Genomic DNA, 20231 nt, shown 5'->3' with positions numbered 1-20231 from the left:
TTTTTAGGGTGATTTAGAGAATGTTTATAGAGATGGTATGAGAGACATGAGTATGTTTTATAGGCTCACAGGAAGGAATCAGTAGAGGGAGAGTTTGAAAAAAAAAGAAAGTAAGCAAGAGAGCTAAAAAGAGCAAGCCTGACTACTGAAGCATGAAGAGAATATTGATGAAATTTGTACACTCATATTCATAACAGCATTAATCACAATAGCTAAGGTGATTGCAGCCCATCAAGGGAAGAATGAATAGGTAAAATGTGGTATATACATATAATGGGATATCATTTAGCCTTGAAAAGGGAAGAAATTCTGACATATACTACAACATGGATGAATTTGGAAGACATTATGGCAAGTGAAATAAGCCAGTCACAAAAGGATAAATACTTTCTAATTCTACTTATGTGAGGTAGCTGGAGTAGTCAAATTCTTAAAGGCAAAAAGTAGAATGGTGGTTGCCAGGAACTAGAGGGAGAGAGGAACAGGAAATTATCATTTAATGGGTACAGAGTTTAGGAAGATGAAAATGTTTCGGAGATGGATGGTGATGATGGTTGCCCAGCAATGTGAATAAACTTATTTATTCAGAACTGTACACTTAGAAATGGCTACAGTGATCAGTTTTATGTTGTATATATTTTACCACAGTTTTGTTTTTTTTTTTAAGCCAATAGATTAGCATTGAACATAAAAAAGGAAGTTTTTCCTCTTAATTTGCTGGTAAAGGAATATAGAATAGATAGAATTGGTTTGTAAGTGTGAATAAATCAAGCTGAAGGAACTCATCTGTGTTTTCTGAGAAGTTAAGTCAGGGTTATCTGCTGAAAAGGAGGGATGGGACTGTGACATGAGAGTACTGAGATCAGTAAGAAAGAACACGGAAAAGGGCATGAAAAAAAACATGTTTAGCTGCACTGAGGACCTACCTAAGATGGAAATCATTGATGTATAAGGGCCTCAGTTGTGTGATTTTCTCCGATTGTACCTAGGATTGGTGATATGCAGAAAACATGAGGTAACTCAGTTAATAGGACTAAAGAAGTCAGTTGCTCCTCTAAGTAGTCAGCTAAGGTCTTCAGGTTCGGTGGAGAAAGGAAGGGATCAAGGACCAGGTTTCAACAAATTGAAAGAGCAGTCTTGGGATTAAAAAGGAGAAAGGTGGAAGAAAAGAGGCTGTGGCTAATAAATAGATTATCAGATGGAGTTCAGAAATGGAGCGGTGCAGGCATCCTCACTAGAATGGATTTGCTGAAATTCCTGTATATGTGTTTCATAGGGATGGTCATATGTTTATAGTTAGAAGGAAAAGAACCCTACAAGAAATGATTGCTGTGGTAGATAAAGGAAAGTGGAAAAAGGCTAGTAACCAGATAAGATTCCCAGAATTTAGATCAAAGATTATGATGAACAGGTAAGGAGGAATAGATTGAGTTTAATATTATATGGAAGAGTATAGCAGTATCAGTCAAAATGTTTCCATCTTAAGGTAACAGAATACTCAGCTAAAATTGGTCTGGACAGGAACATTTACTTCTCATATAATCTGAAAGAAAATATACAGCAGTTTCAGGGTTGGCTGAGTCTGTGACTCAGTGACATCCTTAAGAAAACAGGTGTTTCCATCTTTCTACTCAGATGTCTTCATCCTGTTGGCAGTGTCTCTTGGTCACAAGATGGCTGTAGCAGTTCCAAACATTTCTTATACACACAACAAGCAGCACAGAGGAGGAGGAGGTGGAGAATTTGTACATATGCTTTCCTCTTTATTTGGGAGCATGATCTTTCTCAGAAGCCTGTCCAGTACAGTGCCCTTCAGAGCCAACAGGCCAGCATCGGATCACATGCTTACACCCTGTCTCTAGTCACTGGCTAAGGCACTGAGAATTATCTTGATTTACCCTTCTGGGGCTGAGGAATTGTCATCTTCCAAGCCAGTAGAAGGTAAATGTCCAAACAAAAGCATGGTTTTGATGGCAAGGAAGAATGGGGAGGAATAGCTTTTGAGTTAGTAATCAGCAGCGTCTGTCACTGTAACCAGTTTGGATCCTTCCCACACTGAAGGTGAAGACAGACAAAAGTAAGTTGGATGTGAAGACTGGTAAGCAAGTAAGGTGGGTCTTGATGGTCATAATAAGCAAGGCACTAAAAGGAAACATGCCTTCTGCTTTGGCCATGCTTAGTTGGAGCTCACAGTAGGGCATCCTGTAATGCCATGGGGTTTATTGGAGGTTATTAATAGGTGAAATGAAAGTTTAGATGAAGAGGTTAAATTGGGGGCACTTAAAAATTCAGTGAAAGTAGAAACGCAAGAAAAAGCTATGGTGAACCATGAGTAAGAGTCAGGGCTTAAAGAAGATTTAAGTTTATTCAATTCAAGCAACATTTTTTGATCACCTTTTGTGTGGTAAGCACGGGGGATAGGCTTAGAGGTTACAGAGATAGGGTGTAGTCCCTAGTGTGATCTACCTACAGGTAGATCATTATCTTTAGTGTGCAACATGTGCAAAGGAGATACTGCCAGATTCTTTGGGACTTAAGGAAACATTCAGCCAACCTGGTGATCCAGTAGAGCTGAATATTTTAAAGGGTAAGTCTACATTCAAGAGAAGAAAGACAGGTAGAAATTTTAAAGCAAAAAGAAAAGTATGAGTGAAGTCAGAGACTGGAAATAGTAGTCTTAGTTATGAGGTACAAGGTGGGAAGGAACGAGGCTTGAAGGATTGGCAGGAGCTCAGTCTTAGAAGGCACTGAATGTTAGGTGTGTGTTGGGGTTCTTAGTTTCAGACAACAGTGTCAGCTTTCTATTCTTTTAAGCAGAAGGGGTTTATTGTTAGATACTAGGTAGCTTACAAAAATCTGTGGGAGAGTTGCAAGGTGGTGTTCAGTGAGGAACAGAGCAGCCATAGATGTACCCAGCTGCCCCGTATGACTCTCGGAGTGGAACTCCTTTGCAGGTACTACAGAAGAACTCAATGCTTCTGCTGCCATGCTTTCCCAGAGACTACATCTTCCTAGCACAGTCACCATCTCACATTACTCACTTCTGTCCCAAGTCTTATGTGGGACTAGGAAGAAACTGAGTTCTTAGGCTGAACAGAGCTGCAAGAGAGTCTGGGGAATTCAGCTTTTAGTTTCTCAGCCTCTATAGAAAGGAGGTCAGGCTGTTAGTGGGTGGGACTGGATGTTGATTGAACTACCTTAAAATATCTGCAAATTTTCAGTACAGCTGAGTGCCGGGGTCCAGCCCCGGCTGATCCAGGGTATTCGAAGCGGGGACGGCGTCGGCGACCTATTTAATTATTTATTCATCAAAGATATAAAGAGTAATAGAATGAGGATAGCTCAGTAGGAAAATTCAGTGGAGAAAAGAGGCTGAGTAGCTTGGTTTACGCGGGAGACCAATAAAACTTCAAGACAAGAAGTTTGCACCACTTACGTAGGCCACAGGCGTCCTTCCGTTCTCCCGAAGGAGAGGAGACACTGAGGCCTCCCCGGTCGGATCTTAGAAGCCCAGGCATAATTAGCAAGCATGGTGGGTTCCGCGCTCCAGATGGAGACTCAGCTAGAATTTGAAAGAGAGAGCGACATGGGGAGACCAAGTTTCAGTGAACAAGGCCCGCACTTTATTTTCCAAAGTAGTTTTTATACCTAAAGTTGTGCATAGAGGATAATGGGGGAAGGGGTGGAGTCATGCAAGGACAGCAGTTCCTGGTCCTAATTGAAGCCAGGCTTTCAAACTTATCATATGCAAAAGTTCAGGTGATTGACATCATCTTCTGGCCCGGAGGCCTGTTAACATTTTAAGAAACTTATTTTTCTCTAAAGGTGATTATTCCAAAGTCAGGCACCAGCCTTCCAAAAAAGCATTGGACAAAGCTGCATTCCTATAGGGCAAAGGTGAGGTGGGCTCAATCAAGAAAAGAATTAACTCAAGGGTCCAACGTTACAAACATTGAGGCTACTACTTACATTTCTATACACCCATTATATCAATCAATACACTGCCAAGGACACAGTAGGTACGGAGTATGGAGACTTAGCAGCAAACATTGGCTCAATAAGTGAAAAACCCTTCACCAATACAATTTCTAATCAATCTTTTAACTACTCAAAGGAATCTGTGTTTAGGCAGTTTAGAACATCTCCTGCCTCTCACAGTTGGGAGGCTCTGAACAATCACATGTGGCCGGAAAAACCCATTCAGGCAGGCTAGAGGATTTCCAAAGGAGTTTGTAGGTTGAAACACTGTCACATCCAAGAATTATTAACTGGAGCTGTAAGCTAACTCTTTTTTCAGAGAGAGGTAGTGGGAGACAGCCCCCCGTAAAGTCAGAGGTGTAGGTGAAAGCACAAAGCAGAAAGTAGGCAGACTCTGGTTTGGGGGGTAGATGCTCGAGAATTTCCAGGGGGACTCCTGAGGCTCGATCCCGCCTTTGCGTATGCCGAGCCTCCTTCCTCATGACCTTTGTCATGGGCGGAATTCCTCACGCTGGCTCCCGGCAGTGATAGAATTCCAGTTGAGCTATTCCAGATCCTGAAAGATGATGCTGTGGAAAGTGCTGCACTCAATATGCAATATGCACTCAATATGCAATATGCCGGCTCCCGGCAGCTGAGTTTTTATTCTAGGCAGTGGGATAACACTGAAAGGTGTTAAAGATAAGGAGTGACATGGCCACATTTGAATATTGATCACTCAGGTTACTGTGTGCAGTATGGACTTAGGAAGGGCCAGTTAGAGGCTGTTACAGTATCAGGCTCTGGATGGTGAGGGTAGAAGGGTTGGAGAATTATCAAAGTAAAAACCACTTTGGAGGTAGAATTTAGTAGGACATGGTGATCGATTATGTATGAGAGAGTATAGCGTGATACTCTGTAGAGTATATTGACCTGAGCTGGAGGAAACACTGAACATGTGAAATCCCAGTGCTGGGCAGCCAGGGCCACATCCACACCTGCCTAACATTGAGCACCCTGAAGGTTGCAATCCTGCTCATCCACCACCTGCCAACACTACCTTTCCTCTAGGCCCACCTTCCCACTCCCCCAGGAGGACCCCAGGGGAATCCAGCTCTTCCCCCTGGTGGGCCCTGTTATCCTGTGCCACAACCAGGGTCTTTAGGATGCCAACCCTCAGGTCTATACCCCTGCCCATACCCACCACCTGCCCCTGGCATGTATCCTGTGAACCCATTGGCTCCTGGCATGGTAGCACCAGGAATGGTGACAGACAAAGGATGCAGACGAAAATGAAGAACGATCATAAAAAGCAGCAGAAACACCACAAGCATGGTAGGCAACACACCTCCTCCCGCTCCTCCACTACCAGCCGTGACTCCGACTGAATACAGGGCCTGGACCCTTCCTCAGGTCTCTCCAATCCTGCTCTTCATCAAGCTTCAGATGCCATCTTGTACTAGGGGAAATTAGCCCTTGTGTCCCTTCCCCTCACCCCCACCATCTGTGCCTCACTCTGCTGTTCAGCCCTAAGTGGTTAGGGAAAATGGGAGAAGAATCGCCATGGACTAGCAAAGACCATCTTCCTACTGCCTGGATAGAACTTTTAGCTGATGAGTTTTGCAAGAGAAATGTTTTTTGAAGATGGTGAGATTTGAACTAAATGCTGAAGACAAATCTAAAATCTGTAAAATGTGATTTTTTTTCACTTTCATTTGTAATACTTGTTATTGGAGAGATGCTGTGAAAAATTAATTATGGGGAAAGAAAACCAACCTGTGCCTTTCTTGTATTTAAAAAAAAAGGTATAGGGTGATCCATGTGGATGTATCCAGCATAGTTGGGCATTGATCTGAGCTCAGGGGAGAGATTCCAAAGCCATTAGAGACAGAAGAGTAAATCCTGGAGTCCAAAAACCTCTGCCAAGGCACAATGGGCAAGAGGTGCTCATGAGTGAGACAGAAGAACAGGAGAGAAGAGCATCTCAGAGGACAAAGAATAAAGCATGGAGAAAGGTGTTCAGTGGTCAGCAGAGTTGAGTGCAGATGAGAGATCCAGTGGGAAAGAGGGAGCACATGTGCTCTGGACTGGGAGGGTCAGACAGCAGCCTTTGCTAAAGCACATTGAGGCCATTTGTTGTGGGCTGCCAGTTACACTTACCAAACCCTATTTTTTCTCCCAGCGTGACTGAGGTATGTAAGGTAAGTTTATATAAACTATACCTCAATCATGTTGGGAGAAAAAATAGGGTTTGGTAAGTGTTATATAACAGTAATTCAGACATTTGAAACAATAGAATTCCTTGAATTTTAGTAAGTGTACCAAGTTAATGCTTCCATTGCATGCTAAGTTGCTTCAGTCGTGTCTGACTGTGCGACCCTTTGGTCTATAGCCTGCCAGGCTGCTCTCTCCATGGGATTTCCCAGGCAAGAATACTGGAGTGGGTTGCCATTTCCTTCTCCAGGGGATCTTTCTGACCCAGGGATCAAACCCACATCTCTTAGGTCTCCTGTATTGGCAGGCAGCCTCTTTACCACATACCACCTAGGATGGCTTTATTGATGTAATTCACATTCCATAATTTTCACCCACTTAAAGTTTACAATTCACTGGTTTAAGTCTGTTCACAGATATGTGCAACAGTGATCACTTTTAGAACATTTTCATCACCTCAGAAAAGAAACACTGTACCTCTTAGCTATTGCCTATTAGTTTTAACTTTTTGCTTACCCCCAAAAGAATCTTCTTATCAACATTCCCAGTCCTGGCAATCACTTACTGAGCCCTTTGTGCACACAGAGAACCAAGATCACACATGAATCTTAAAGAGAAGTGGTGTCAGGTACCAGGGAATGGTGGCAGCAGTTGGGGACGGGGTGGGACCTGTGGTTTGGAGACTACAAAGGTCCGAAGTGAACCTGACATTGTTAACAAGAGAAGATGAAATAGACAGTGGAACAGGTGGCAGCTGGGCTTCCCGCCTGAAGTCTTAGGAGAGACCAGTTTCCTCACTTACTCTTAGGTGTCTAAGAATATTTAGAGGATTTTTTTAGAAGTGTTTTGTTTTTGTTTTTAAACTGGTAGAAATGTAGATGCCACATGGAGCCAACTTGGCATTTGACTTTCAGAATCCAAAGATGTCTCAAGATCTCGGGAGCCACATTTCTTCTTTCCCTTGAATATAACACAGGGAAGATCAGTAGTTTGGCCTCATTCTAGTTTTACCTTATTGGTTAAGCAATATCACCATATCATTATGTAGGCATGTTTTCATAGGGAATATATAGCACACTCCTAATGAAGATGGAGCAGGAAGCACTTGCGGGCTGGACCCTCCAACTGTGCTTTTAAGCTATTCATGACCCACACACTCCAGTGAGAGTTTGGCAGCTACTTCTCCTGGAGCAAGGATATATTATAGCTTAACATAATCTAAGAACTCGGTTTTAATTACACGTTTAGTGCTGTAACCAAAGTGCAGCATCCTGAATTAAGGTTTTATCAGTTTTCATCTTCTACTGATTAAAAACATTTGGAAAAACTTAAATTGCTCTTCTAAATAAAAATTTTAACAAACTTCTTGTTAATTCTGAACATCTCCATCTTGAGGCCTAAAGCTTTCTCCAGTGCTGAGCAGCAGTTATGCCACTGCCTTGCAGACTTGTATTTCACATCATCACCTTGGTGTGACATGGTGTCCCATCCATGAAACTGTCTTGCCCTCATTGTCCATCTTAATGCTGTCTGAAAGAAGCAGAGGTATTTACAATCTTTAAATCAAATGATTTTTTCATTTACCTAGGACTTCTCAAGTAAACACTACATTTAAACAATGAGGTTGAAAAGGTGTGTGACTAAACAGTAAATACTGAAAAAGAAAGTTACTGCTAGTGTCAGTTTCTCAGAGGATCCTTATCATTTTTTTTAACTGAAGGATAATTGATTTGCAGTATTTTGTGGTTTTCTGTCACACATCAAGAATCAGCCATAGTTACACCCATGTCCCCTCCCTCTCGAATCTCCCTCCCTGTTCCACCCTTCTAGATTGTCACAGAGCCCCTGTTTGAGTTCCCTGAGTCATACAGTTAATTCCCATTGGCTGTCTATTTTATATACGTATTGTAAATTTCCATGTTACTCTCGATATACATCTTACCCTCTCCCTCCTCCCCTTTCCTCCCCCCACCATGTCCATAGGTCTGTTCTCTGTCTTTCTCCATTGCTGCCCTGAGATAAATTCATCAGTACCATCTTTTTAGATTCCATATATATGTGTCAGTATACAATATATAAATCTTATTAAGATATATATATGTATGATAATATATGATATCTTATTAAGTGATGTCCCCAGGCTGCTTGGCTTCTTTGTCTCCCATTTCTGGTAAAGGAGAACCCTGTTGTCAAACACCTGGGAGCTGTTAACCATACCCATGGACTATTCCCAGAAATCTTCTGCACCTGGGTGAAGCATCATCAAGCAAAAGACTTTTTACCTTCTTAGTGTGGGCTCAGCCTCACATGCTTCTGACTTGGAAGTTTCCTATCCATTAACACTAAGACTCAGATTGTCAGCAGCTGAGAGAGCATCAGAACAGGATCTAGCCTGCTGCTGCTGCTGCTAAGTCGCTTCAGTCGTGTCCGACTCTGTGCGACCCCATAGACAGCAGCCCACCAGGCTCCCCCGTCCCTGGGATTCTCCAGGCAAGAACACTGGAGTGGGTTGCCATTTCCTTCTCCAATGCATGAAAGTGAAAAGTGAAAGTGAAGTCGCTCAGTCATGTCCAACTCTTCGAGACCCCATGGACTGCAGCCCACCAGGCTCCTCCGTCCATGGGATCTAGCCTAGTAGTTGTTATTTGGATGTTCTTATACTAGTGTTCATTAATAATTCACTTTAAGAAGACTGCCTAGACCATGTAAGCTTTGCTTCCTGCTGTCCAGCTAAAAGATGCTTGTTCCTTGGAAGAAAACCTATGACAAACCTAGACAGCATATTAAAAAGCAGAGACATCATTTTGCCAACAAAGGTCTGTATTGTCAAAGCTTTGGTTTTTCCAGTAGTCATGTATGGGTGTAATAGTTGGACTATAAAGAAGACTGAGTGCTGAAGAGTTGATGCTTTCAAATAGTGGTGCTGGACAAGACTCTTGAGAGTCCCTTGGACTGCATGGAGATCAAACCAGTCAATCCTAAAGAAAATCAATCCTGGATATTCATTTGAAGGACTGATACTGAAACTCCAATCCTTTGGCCATATGATGCAAAGAGCTGACTCATTGGAAAAGACCCTGATTCTGGGAAAGATTGAAAGCAAAAGGAGAAGGGGCAGTAGAGGATTAGATGGTTAGATAGCATCACCAACTCAATGGACATGAGTTTGAGCAAACTCTGAGAGAGAGTGGAGGACAGAGGAGCCTGGCATGCTGCAGTCCATGAGGTTGCAAAGAGTCGGACATGACTTAGCAACTGAAAAACAACAACATGCAAAGCTTGATGTTGTTTCAAACATCAGTACCTTGAAAATTTCTAGAACGGAAATTCTTGTTAATTTCCTGGACCTTTTCACAAGGGAGGCTTTGTAAACTTGTTGGGAGTCTGGAGAATTTCATTCTTATCCATTTTTGGATTTTCACTTTCTTTTTCTCCTCTATTTCCCCCCACCCCACTCCCAGGGCTACCAGGAAAAGAACAAATTCATTGCTGCACAAGGTAAAATAAGATAATTTTTTACTCTTGGGTTTAACCGTGAATGGGCTTGGGTTTTTTCTTCCAAATCCTAAACAGATTACACAGACTGTATTAGCTTTTCTGTAATTATTACCACCTGAAAGAAAAGCAATGTACTTTGCAGGTTTCTAATTAAGGGGCTTCATCTTGATGATGTAGTGTCCAGGGGTCCTTTGAAATAAATTCTTTTTTATATGTACATAAAAAATACTGGAGAACACACACACACACACACAACAACAACAACAACACAGTCTAGTGAGCTTCTCTAAAGAGGATTGGAGACTCAAAGGTCCAGTCTGACTCATCTCCTCTACCCACTAATGGGCCTGAGCTCTACTATTATTCACAGAAAAGTGGTCTAAAAACCCTCAAATCAGGGACCCAATGTGCTATACATGCTCTGTACACATTTCCACAGCCTAAAGTTCTAATAAGTGTCCTCACTTTTAGGATCCTAGCAAAAAATATTTTGATGTTTGTAGCACTGTAAAGTAATTGATGTTATTATGGTCCATCAAAGCCCATTTAATTAATCATTCAACAAATATTTATTGACCATTTATTGTGTGCCACACACTGGCCTAGGTGATGGAAATATGTACAGGAATAAAATAGAGTATGGTCTCTGCCTTTAAGGAGCCTTTAGTTGGTAAAGGATGCCGTGCTGTGCTAAGTCGCTTCAGTCGTGTCCTACTCTGTGCCACCCTGTAGACTGTAGCCCCCTAGGCTCCTCTGTCCATGGAATTCTCCAGGCAGGAATTCTGGAATGGGTTGCCACTTCCTACTCCAGGGGATCTTCCTGACCCAGGGATCGAACCCACATCTCTTAAGTCTCCTGCATTGGGAGGCAGGTTCTTTACCACTAGAGGATAATTTATAGCAAAATAAACAGAAACTTTGGTAAGTGGCTATTCTGTTCAATACAGTAGTTACTAGCCACAAGTGGCTATTTAAAATAAGATTTTAGGGAGTTCCCTGGCAGTCTAGTGGGTTAGGACTCTGTACTTTCACCACTAAGGACAAGGGTTCAATCCCTGGTCAGGGAACTATGATCCTGCAAACCATGTGGTACAGCCAAAATAAAATAATTAAAATTAAATAAAATTTTAAATTCAGTTCCTCAGTCACACTAGTCACAGTGACTAGAGACAACCGTATTAGCGCAGATATGAAACATTTCCATCATCGCCTAAAATTCTGTTGGACAGTACTGTGAGCATGATAAAATAGGGATAGAGGTAAAATAAAGTAGAGTGGTCAGGAAAAGCCTTATATCCTCCTTGCTCGTGCATCTTCCACCAGGGCCTGGCCCTTGCCTAACCAAGCCCCACTACCCTCCCTCTATAGCCATCTGTCGATTCAGGGCCACTCTCCAAGGCCCAGCTCATCTACCACCTACTCAGTGATTTTGGCACCAACAACCACATACAGTCTCTTCCGCTGTTTGTCGTGGTGCCTTTTTGATGCTAAAATATTTCTTAAAGTCACCTTTGATTTCCTAGTGGGCCTTTTCTCAGACTCCCTCTTGAACTTCACAGAACTTCACTCTCCTTGAAACTCTCTGTTATTTCCAGACATTCTGTTCTCTTGATTTTTCTCACTTTTCTAAGTATTCTCTCTCTAGCTGTTATTCTTCTTTCTGCATCTTAAATACAGTTTCTCTTGAAAATTGTAGATGGCGGCTACTTTAAAATTCCATTCTTGTCTTTTCGTGGCACATTTCTGTCTATTCTTCTGCCTCCTCGGCTTTTTGTTCTGTCTGAACTTGAATAATGCTCAAAGATCCCCAGCATTCTGTGTTTACACAGAATTCTTTACCCCTTCTTTACTCCCTACTCCCACCCCCTCTTTGAGAGACTTCATCTAATACCCACCTCTGTTTGACTGGCTGCTGCCTCTCTTGAGCTCTGGAGCCACATTTTCAAGCTAACTTTGTGCCCCTCCACTAGAATACTCTCACAAACTCTTTAGATTCAACATCAGAAGCTGAAATGTGACTTCCTCAGCCCAGAGGTGCTTTTTCTCATAACTTCTTTGGAGACCTAAGCACCAAGCTTAATATAGGATCATTCAAATGTCCTACCTGTCCCTCGCTTTAAATACAATTAGTCCTCCGGTTTCTAGCTCCAAAATCCGCCTTCTCTGACACGCGCCCTTGCTCTCAGCTCTTCTCGTTCTGTTGCAGTAGCTCACTGATTGATCCCTGTAGGCCCTAGCTTTGTTCCTTGCATTTCTTCCACCAGAATGACCTTTCTTAATGTAAAACTTCTGTCAGACTCGCATGAACATCCTATAATGATTTTTCATTATCTGTAAAACAAGCCTTTGTAAAGAGCTGGCCTCCAGCTCTTTAGATTCTGGTACCTCACCTATCTTCCTAGCTTCGTCTTCTCTCCTCCACACCGCCAACACAGTGAGCTCACCTTCAGCCCATGTGAGTCTCACACTGTTAGCCCCCGGCCCCTCTGCCTGGAGTGCCTCTTCTCCCTACGCCTCCTTTCTAAATTCACGTCTGCTTTATCTGTCCTAACACATGGCTAAGATGTCACCTCCTTCAGGAGATTTTTCCTAACCTTACCAGGCAGTGAAACAGTTTCCCTCTGTACATCTTTCTGGCATGTGTCCACTTCTGACATGATTTGTTTCTCGTCTTAATATTTTTCTTTTTACCAAAGGGAGTACAAAATTTCTTGAAGAAAGTCAAAAAAGGTATTACAAGATCTGTAGAAACAAGTTCTCCCCTCAAAATTTTGTCTTCACCTTTTTAGTCTAATTCAGCCATTTTTATCTGTTGACCTCTTATACTAATGCATGCTGCTGCTGCTGTTGAATAGCTCAGTCATATCTGACTCTTTGCGACACCATAGACTGTACCCCTAGGCTCCTCTGTCCATGGGATTCTCCAGGCAAAAATCCTGGAGTGAGTTGCTGTGTCCTCCTCCAGGGGATCTTCCCCACCCAGGGATTGGACTCTCTTATGTCTCCTGCATTGCCAGGCGGGTTATTTTACCACTAGCGCCACCTGGGAAGCCCTATTGTATTACTACATAACTTATTAAATCTTACAAACTACATCACACTCAGACATGTCCCTTTTCCCTATTCTCCCAGTGGAGTTAAATCATAATTTGGAGTGAAGATAATACTTGTTATTTACATTCTTATTACTAGGCCAGTGTTATTCACAGCTAAAGCACATAGTAGTATATGATTTTTTTTTTTTTGGATACAGTTTTTGGTTTTCTTCTTTCCCAAGTGTTAATAATTACCTTTTTTCCTTATTCACTTAATTTTGTATATACCTAGCACTGATTTTTTTTTTCCCCTCCAAACTCTTTGCTGGAAATACATATTTTTCTCTTGGTACCCTCAGATACATGAGGTTTAATTTTTTTAAGTTTTTCTCTTGGGATCCTTCTAGAACCTTCTTTCATTCCATTCTGGGTTGATTGCCCTTTAGCCTCTAGCAGAGTAATTATCCTGAGCCTTCCCTTTTCCAATACCCTGGGGATTCTGTTAGTCTCTGTCCTATATTAGATCCCACTTTTTTCTTTATTTATGCCCTTTTAGTGGCTTTCTGGGAAAGGCTGTATAGGAAGTAAATTTTAAATTTCAGCCTAAGCAATTTACCCAACCTGTTTCACTAACGATACCCACCTCACAGCATGGTAAGAAGAGTAAATGAGATATAAAGCACATAGCTCACTATCTCGCCCTTAACACTGGTATTCAGTAGGAGTCATGATTCCTGATCCTCAACTGTAGTATCCTTGAGAAACATTGTACGGGTCTCTTTTTATTTTGACAACTTCACACCCTCACTTTACTTCCTATTGAAGTGCCTGACACATACATGGTGGAAATGTTCAGTTAGTAGGTGGGTGGATGGGTAGATGGATTCTATAATTAACTGGGGACATGTGGGCACAGGCTTCCAAAAATCAGGAATGAATGTTCCTAATTTCCCAGCATCCTTCTTCCTCTTGCTTTGTGTTCTCATCTTTGCTGTTGGTTATTGTAGGACCAAAGGAAGAAACGGTGAATGATTTCTGGAGGATGATCTGGGAACAAAACACAGCCACTATTGTCATGGTGACCAATCTGAAGGAGAGAAAGGAGGTGAGTGGAGAAATTAGATAGAATGGCCTCTGATACAGGCATGATGAACAGAGGGACTGCTTTTTTGGTGTTCTGTGTTTGAGCCTAGGGTGTCCACCTTTTTTGGCTTCTGTGCCAGTCATTCATCCAGACAGAATCCAGGCCAGGGTGCCCACTACATTTTTCTGTGGCCTGGAAGCCTTCGATGATCTGAGGGATATTCCTAGGGCACGGCCTGTGTTTGGTAACCAAATAACTCACCTTAAATCCAAAACATCTTAGAAGAAAGACTTGGACCATTAGCCAAGGAAAAGCCTCAGTGAGGCTTTTCTCCCCTGGCTTCTCTTGTCCCTCACTCCCCTGGGTTTCTTGCTTTTGTTTTCTTTCTGTCCCTCCTCCCTAGTCAGCAGAGGGAGCTGTTTGGGCCCAAGGAAATGTGAACCCCCGACCTCATCCTTCAGGCAAAGCTTCTGACTGGCCCTTTTCTTTCTGTGACTGCTAAGTCCATGCCTAGTCAGCTCCATCACTGGACCACAGCCAGCACCAATCCTGAGTCCTGGATCAGGCCCCAGAGAGGAATCCCAATTCATGACTGTCTCTCTCCAGGATGGCACCAGAGTCAACTTAATACCCACACTGGGCTGTTGGGTGTGTTGATCAGCTTAGGAGGGTTAGCTTTAGAGCTGGACTTTAAGTTCGTTTCCTGCGTCCCTACCTGTGGCTCTTGGGAGCTGTTCAAGGCCTAATCCCTAGAGAAGGCCTTGGGCCTCTCATGGCAAGTTTACAGTCTGTATCAATCCATCCTAGTGACTTCCTCATAGCAGCTTGTTTTTTCCAGGGGATCAGTGAACTTGCCCTTAGAGCATGACCTGGAATATTGTGGAAGTCCAGATTTTATACATAAAATGGCTTCTGATTTGCCCTGAATTGAGACACTAGAGTTGGGAAAGAATGAGGAAATATATGGCTGGGGCTATGTGTAAGTTAAGAGATTGTGCTAAATGGGATGGAAACTGAAGAACTTAAAAAAAGAACAGGGAGTTTCTTGCCAGCATAGTGATTAGGATTCCGGGCTTTCACTGCTGTGGTCTGTGTTCAGTCCCTGGTCGGGGAGCTGATATCCTGCAAGCTGCATGGCACAGCCAAAGAAAAAAAGGGAAACAGTTAAAGTCTGCAGCTGACAGAGGTGAGAGAAGAGGCCAGAAGGCTTTCTGAAGATTTCAGTCTGGGCTTTTGTGGTCCTTTCCTTTAGGGCCCTTTGCATCTGCTAGGGGTGGGAGGCCTGAAGTCAAGGGGATGCATGTCTGTTCCTTTCCAGTGTAAGTGTGCCCAGTACTGGCCAGACCAAGGCTGCTGGACTTACGGGAATATCCGTGTGTCAGTAGAGGATGTGACCGTGCTGGTGGACTACACAGTGCGGAAGTTCTGCATTCAACAGGTACTGTCTGCTGCCTCTTTTCTTGGTTCTCATTTAGGATCTGCTGACCATTAAGAGGGCAGAACAGGCTGGGTCATCCCCCTCTTACTCAGGGTGGTCAGGAGTCACTGAGTATGCAGTATGTTTGGACTCTGAAATCAGAGATCAAGGCTCTCAGGATTTATCCCCCCCCCGTTTTGGTCAAAGCCAAGGGAGGAACATTTTCATGACTGGGAGAAAAAGTATTACTCAGGTGGAGTTTGGTCATCTTAGGTATCAACTGGGTGTGTCAGGAGGTAGTGTAATCTTCTGGGTACTTGACTCATCTCCTTTCTTACCCCAAAGACTCCTGACATCAAGGATGTGGGCCCTGCTCCTGACCCTTCAGAGTGACCCTGGAGGCTTGAGCAAAGATTGCCTTCAGCTGAGGGCAGTGTGCTGCTGTGAAAAGAGAGCTTACCAGGAATTAGGAGACCTGCACTTTAGTTCTGACCTTGCCTTTTACTAATCCTGGGACCATAACCAGGTCATTTAACTTTTTTGAGTTTCACATTCCATGTCTGTAGAAACAAATAATAGTAACAGCCTTGACTACCCCATGGGGTTCCTGGGAAGGTTCTCTGTCCATGGTTAAAACTTTTCTTTCTAATTTTTTTAAAAATTTATTTATTTTTGATTGGAGGATAATTGTTTTCTTGAGAAGTTTATTACTCTTCACCTCCCCATTGTCAGTGACAGCTACAGCTGGCCCTAGCCCCTTCAGTCTCACCCTCCTTCCCCTGGTGCTGCCCTACCCCAGGGTATCAGGGCCAACATGCAAGATCTCTTCAATTCACAGGTGGGCGACGTGACCAACAGAAAGCCACAGCGCCTCATCACTCAGTTCCACTTTACCAGCTGGCCAGATTTTGGGGTGCCTTTCACACCGATTGGCATGCTCAAGTTCCTTAAGAAGGTGAAGGCCTGTAACCCTCAGTATGCAGGGGCCATCGTGGTACACTGCAGGTCAGTGTGGCCTGACCCTTGGCTCCCCACTCATACCACATTCTGTTCTCACACTGAGAGCAGGGCAGGCATAGGAGCCCTGGCCAAGGAGGCTGGCACAGAGCAGATGAATTACCTAGGCCCCAGAGCAGCAGCCAGAGAGACTCTTCAAGTTTTGGTGCTAGGTGGAAAGCACTTGAAGAAAGAGGGAAGGGCAGTCCTCCAAGATTGGGGGTGAGGGGACCACTGCTGTGAAGCCAGAAAGCTAAGTTGAGTGCTGCCTTGTGTACGTGGACTCTGCAGACCATTCTAAGTGTCCCTGGTCCTGATAACTCGAGGTAAGGAGTTCACAATACAGTGGGGTTGTTGGTTCCATGAGAGTCCCAGCTCTGCTCCATACAGAATTAGAATGTAAAGGCTTGAAGAAAGAGCTCTACCCTGTGCTTCCCCCTCCATTTGTGTTCCCCCAAGGCATGCTAGCCATCCCAGTAATACTCCTCTCTGGCCACAGTGCGGGTGTAGGACGTACAGGTACCTTTGTCGTCATTGATGCCATGCTGGATATGATGCATACAGAACGGAAAGTGGATGTTTATGGTTTTGTGAGCCGGATCCGGGCACAGCGCTGCCAGATGGTGCAAACAGACGTGAGTGGTTTGTGTGTGAAACAAAGGTGGGGGGCATATTAGGACCAAAACATCTACCCACCTCGTAGATTACTGAGTCTCCCAGGTTATTGTAAATGACCATCATACAGTGTGACAAGGGGCCTTATAAATTATGTAGTAAAAGAATATGGAGCACAGAGAAGGGTGTGCCCTTGGGGAGTCAGGAAGGTGGGCAGATGTCATTTGCACTAGGCCCTAAGGATATGGAGCAGGTCCTGAGGGAAGAGCCATTGCCCCAGAGTGGTGACACAGCTCAGCCAGGTCCAGGAGCAGCAGTGTGACCAACTCTGTGGTTAGGGAATGGGGTGCAGAGGGCACAGCACTGGGAAGAGGGCTGGCATGGGCTTTCTGTGTCACTGGGGTTTGACAGCCCCTCAGTCTATCCATCTATGCTCTGGATATGGATGAATGAATGGATTGGATCTGTCCTTCTCTCCAGGAGAGTATCAGAGTAGGACTCTCCCTCCCAAGTTTAAGCACCCCTAGAAGGACTCAGGCATTTTGAGTCCTGCCTCCTTGAATTTGGACAAGAGCAAATCATTTTATATGTGCTCGGATCAAAGAAGTGGACTGAAGTGAAACAGGAGTGTGGGAGAGAGTGCTCCAGCACCACCAGTGTGTAACTGGGAACTCTGCATCATCCATATTTCAGATGCAATACGTCTTCATATACCAAGCCCTTCTGGAGCATTATCTATATGGGGATACAGAACTGGAAGTCACCTCTCTAGAAACACATCTGCAGAAAATTTATAACAAAGTCCCAGGGACCAGCAACAATGGACTAGAGGAGGAGTTTAAGGTGAGTTGGAGCTGAACTGTCTCTTTCAGAAAGAAGGATCTGTGTGACTTGCGGCATACAGAATGTTTGACTGCTTTTGAGTTTACCAACAAATGTTAAATCCTCTTTCAAGGCATGTGGATAGTTAGGGAGGTGTGTCTGTGGCCCATTACTCATACCCTGCTGCTGCTGCTGCTGCTAAGTCGCATCAGTCGTGTCCGACTCTGCGACCCCATAGATGGCAGCCCACCAGGTTTCCCCATCCCTGGGATTCTCCAGGCAAGAACACGGGAGTGGGTTGCCATTTCCTTCTCCAATGCATGAAAGTGAAAAGTGAAAGTGAAGTCGCTCGGTCGTGTCCGACTCTAGCGACCCCATGAACTGCAGCCTACCAGGCTCCTCCATCCATGGGATTTTCTAGGCAAAAGTACTGGACTCATACCCTAGTCATTCTCAATCCTGCATGTTAGAAATCACTTGGGTTGCATTTAGGGAATGGGTGAAGAAACAAAAACAGGCAGTGGCTTTTTTTTTAAGTCCCTCAGCTGCCCCTCCCAGGTGATTACAATGTACAGCAGGAATAAACTTCTTCTGTAGAATAAATATTTTTGGCTTTGCAGGCCATATGGTCTATTCACAACTACTTAACATTGCAATGTTTTAACACAAAAGCAGCCATAGATACCATGTAAACAAATGAACATGGCAGTGTTTCCATAAAACCTCATTTACAATCAGTAGACTAGCTTGGCTCATAGACCGTAGGTTGCTGACCCTGCCATATTCAGATAGACAATGGTTCTAAACACACTTATGGGGTGTGTCACACTCTCAGCAATAAAAGCGCTCCCAGAAGCAAGAGATTTCTGGGTTGGGACAGGGAGGACCACTTTCCATAAGCACTCCTGAAACTAAGAGGTTACCTCAGGGCTCTGATTCAGCAACTCTGAGTTGGGGCCTGAGATTCTGCATATTTGACAAGATGAGGCTGATGCTTCTGGTTTATAGGATACACTTTGAGTAGCAAAGATCAGGAAGAAACCTTGAAATCAGGAGAAGGGAAGATATCCATCTTAATAAGGTTTTTCTAAAGAAGGTAAGACAGCCTCTGGGAATAGAACAGCAGGGAGGGAGGGAGGAAGGGCACACTAGATTCCTTGCTCCAGGATCATAAAGTGCCAGTCCAAGGAAATAACACAGTGGTCCACAGGGCCCAGGAAAGCAGTGTTTCCCAGACGTTCTTGTCTTGTTTACTGATCTTAAAGTTGAAAAAACAATGGTCTGATAAGAGCATGTGGAAATGGAGGTCAGGGCTCTGATGAGAAGAGCAGTGTGCAACCAGTGTGGCCTGGATGCAGGTCCAGTGACAGACATAATCTTGTCAAGTTCAGTTACTGAAACCAGTAATGTTTCCCTTCCCCTTCCCAATTCAGAAATTAACATCGATCAAAATCCAGAATGACAAGATGCGGACCGGAAACCTTCCAGCCAACATGAAGAAGAATAGGGTTTTACAGATCATTCCATGTAAGAGCCCACTCCTGACCCCAAAGCTCTAATTCCCATCCCCCTTTCCTTTAACCCTTCAGCCTTCTTCTGTACTAGTTAATGATCAGCTTCGAGACAAGAATTACGACATTGTCTCTTATTACTCCCAGTTCTTCAGTGGCTTTTGCAAAGAGCGGGAAGGCCAAAGTTTTCTGCCTCCTGGGCTAGGAATAGGCATGTTGTTACCGAGCTGGAATTACATCTGCCCAGAGCCTGAGAAGAGGCGGGGATAGATGAAAAGAGAGGGAGGAGAGGACAGGTGATGCTGGGGAGCCACAAGCTGCTGTCCTTCTTGCAGATGAATTCAACAGAGTGATCATTCCAGTTAAGAGGGGTGAGGAGAACACAGACTATGTGAACGCATCCTTCATTGATGTAAGTTGTGGCAGTGTCCCCTGAGCTCCCAACACTTCATGGAGATTGATCTGGCCCTTGCAGTGCTGCCCTCCCACTGCTTGAAAGGATGGTCTTTGAGTCAGTCATCAAATGCAGAACTGATACCCTTCCTGTGCACTAGGTCTGTCAGAAACCCCAAGAGTAGAAGGTGGGGTAACAGAGGGTAAACACCAATGTAAGAGCTGGAAGGAAAAGTTCACAGCACAGACCAAAGGCTAAAAACACTAACCTCTGGGCCTTCCCATTCGTGCTCATCATAGCCCCAGCCCCACTTCCCTCACCCTCATACAAGGAAACCAGTGTGCCATCCAGAATTTGGTCCTTGGCCAAAGAGGAGCTCTGCCTGGGATTTGTTTGCCTCTAGGCAGCCCCCTCCCCAGCCCAGTGGCCTGTCTTCTCTACTAGCCCCTCCATGATCAAACCATCTTACTCACATCTCATCTCACATTGACCTGGCCTTCATAGGGGTACCGGCAGAAGGACTCCTATATCGCCAGCCAGGGCCCTCTGTTCCACACAATTGAGGACTTCTGGCGAATGATTTGGGAGTGGAAATCTTGCTCTATCGTGATGCTAACAGAACTGGAGGAGAGAGGCCAGGTGAGTTCAAAAGATCCTGGGCTATGGGAGACAAGCAACAAGGCAGGGA

General features: G+C 44.1%; 1 protein-coding gene and 1 pseudogene across 8 annotated transcripts in view; both read left to right on the top strand.

The window, feature by feature from the left end:
* PTPRA (protein tyrosine phosphatase receptor type A) overlaps positions 1–20231 on the top strand; it is a 172791-nt gene that overhangs the window by 141386 nt on the left and 11174 nt on the right. For all 8 annotated transcript variants that reach the window (XM_055544336.1, XM_055544333.1, XM_055544335.1 and 5 more), the window contains 9 exons: positions 9633–9669; positions 13712–13809; positions 15107–15226; positions 16044–16210; positions 16701–16836; positions 17510–17659; positions 19072–19165; positions 19485–19561; positions 20048–20182. In XM_055544336.1, the coding sequence (XP_055400311.1) occupies positions 9633–9669; positions 13712–13809; positions 15107–15226; positions 16044–16210; positions 16701–16836; positions 17510–17659; positions 19072–19165; positions 19485–19561; positions 20048–20182 (1014 nt within the window). The remainder of the gene's footprint in view (positions 1–9632; positions 9670–13711; positions 13810–15106; positions 15227–16043; positions 16211–16700; positions 16837–17509; positions 17660–19071; positions 19166–19484; positions 19562–20047; positions 20183–20231) is intronic.
* LOC129625693 (proline-rich protein 13-like) lies at positions 4914–5466 on the top strand (annotated as a pseudogene).

This window comes from Bubalus kerabau, chromosome 13 (genome assembly GCF_029407905.1).
Source record: "Bubalus kerabau isolate K-KA32 ecotype Philippines breed swamp buffalo chromosome 13, PCC_UOA_SB_1v2, whole genome shotgun sequence".
Taxonomy (NCBI): Eukaryota; Metazoa; Chordata; class Mammalia; order Artiodactyla; family Bovidae; genus Bubalus; species Bubalus kerabau.
This window is presented reverse-complemented; position numbering and strand designations above follow the sequence as displayed.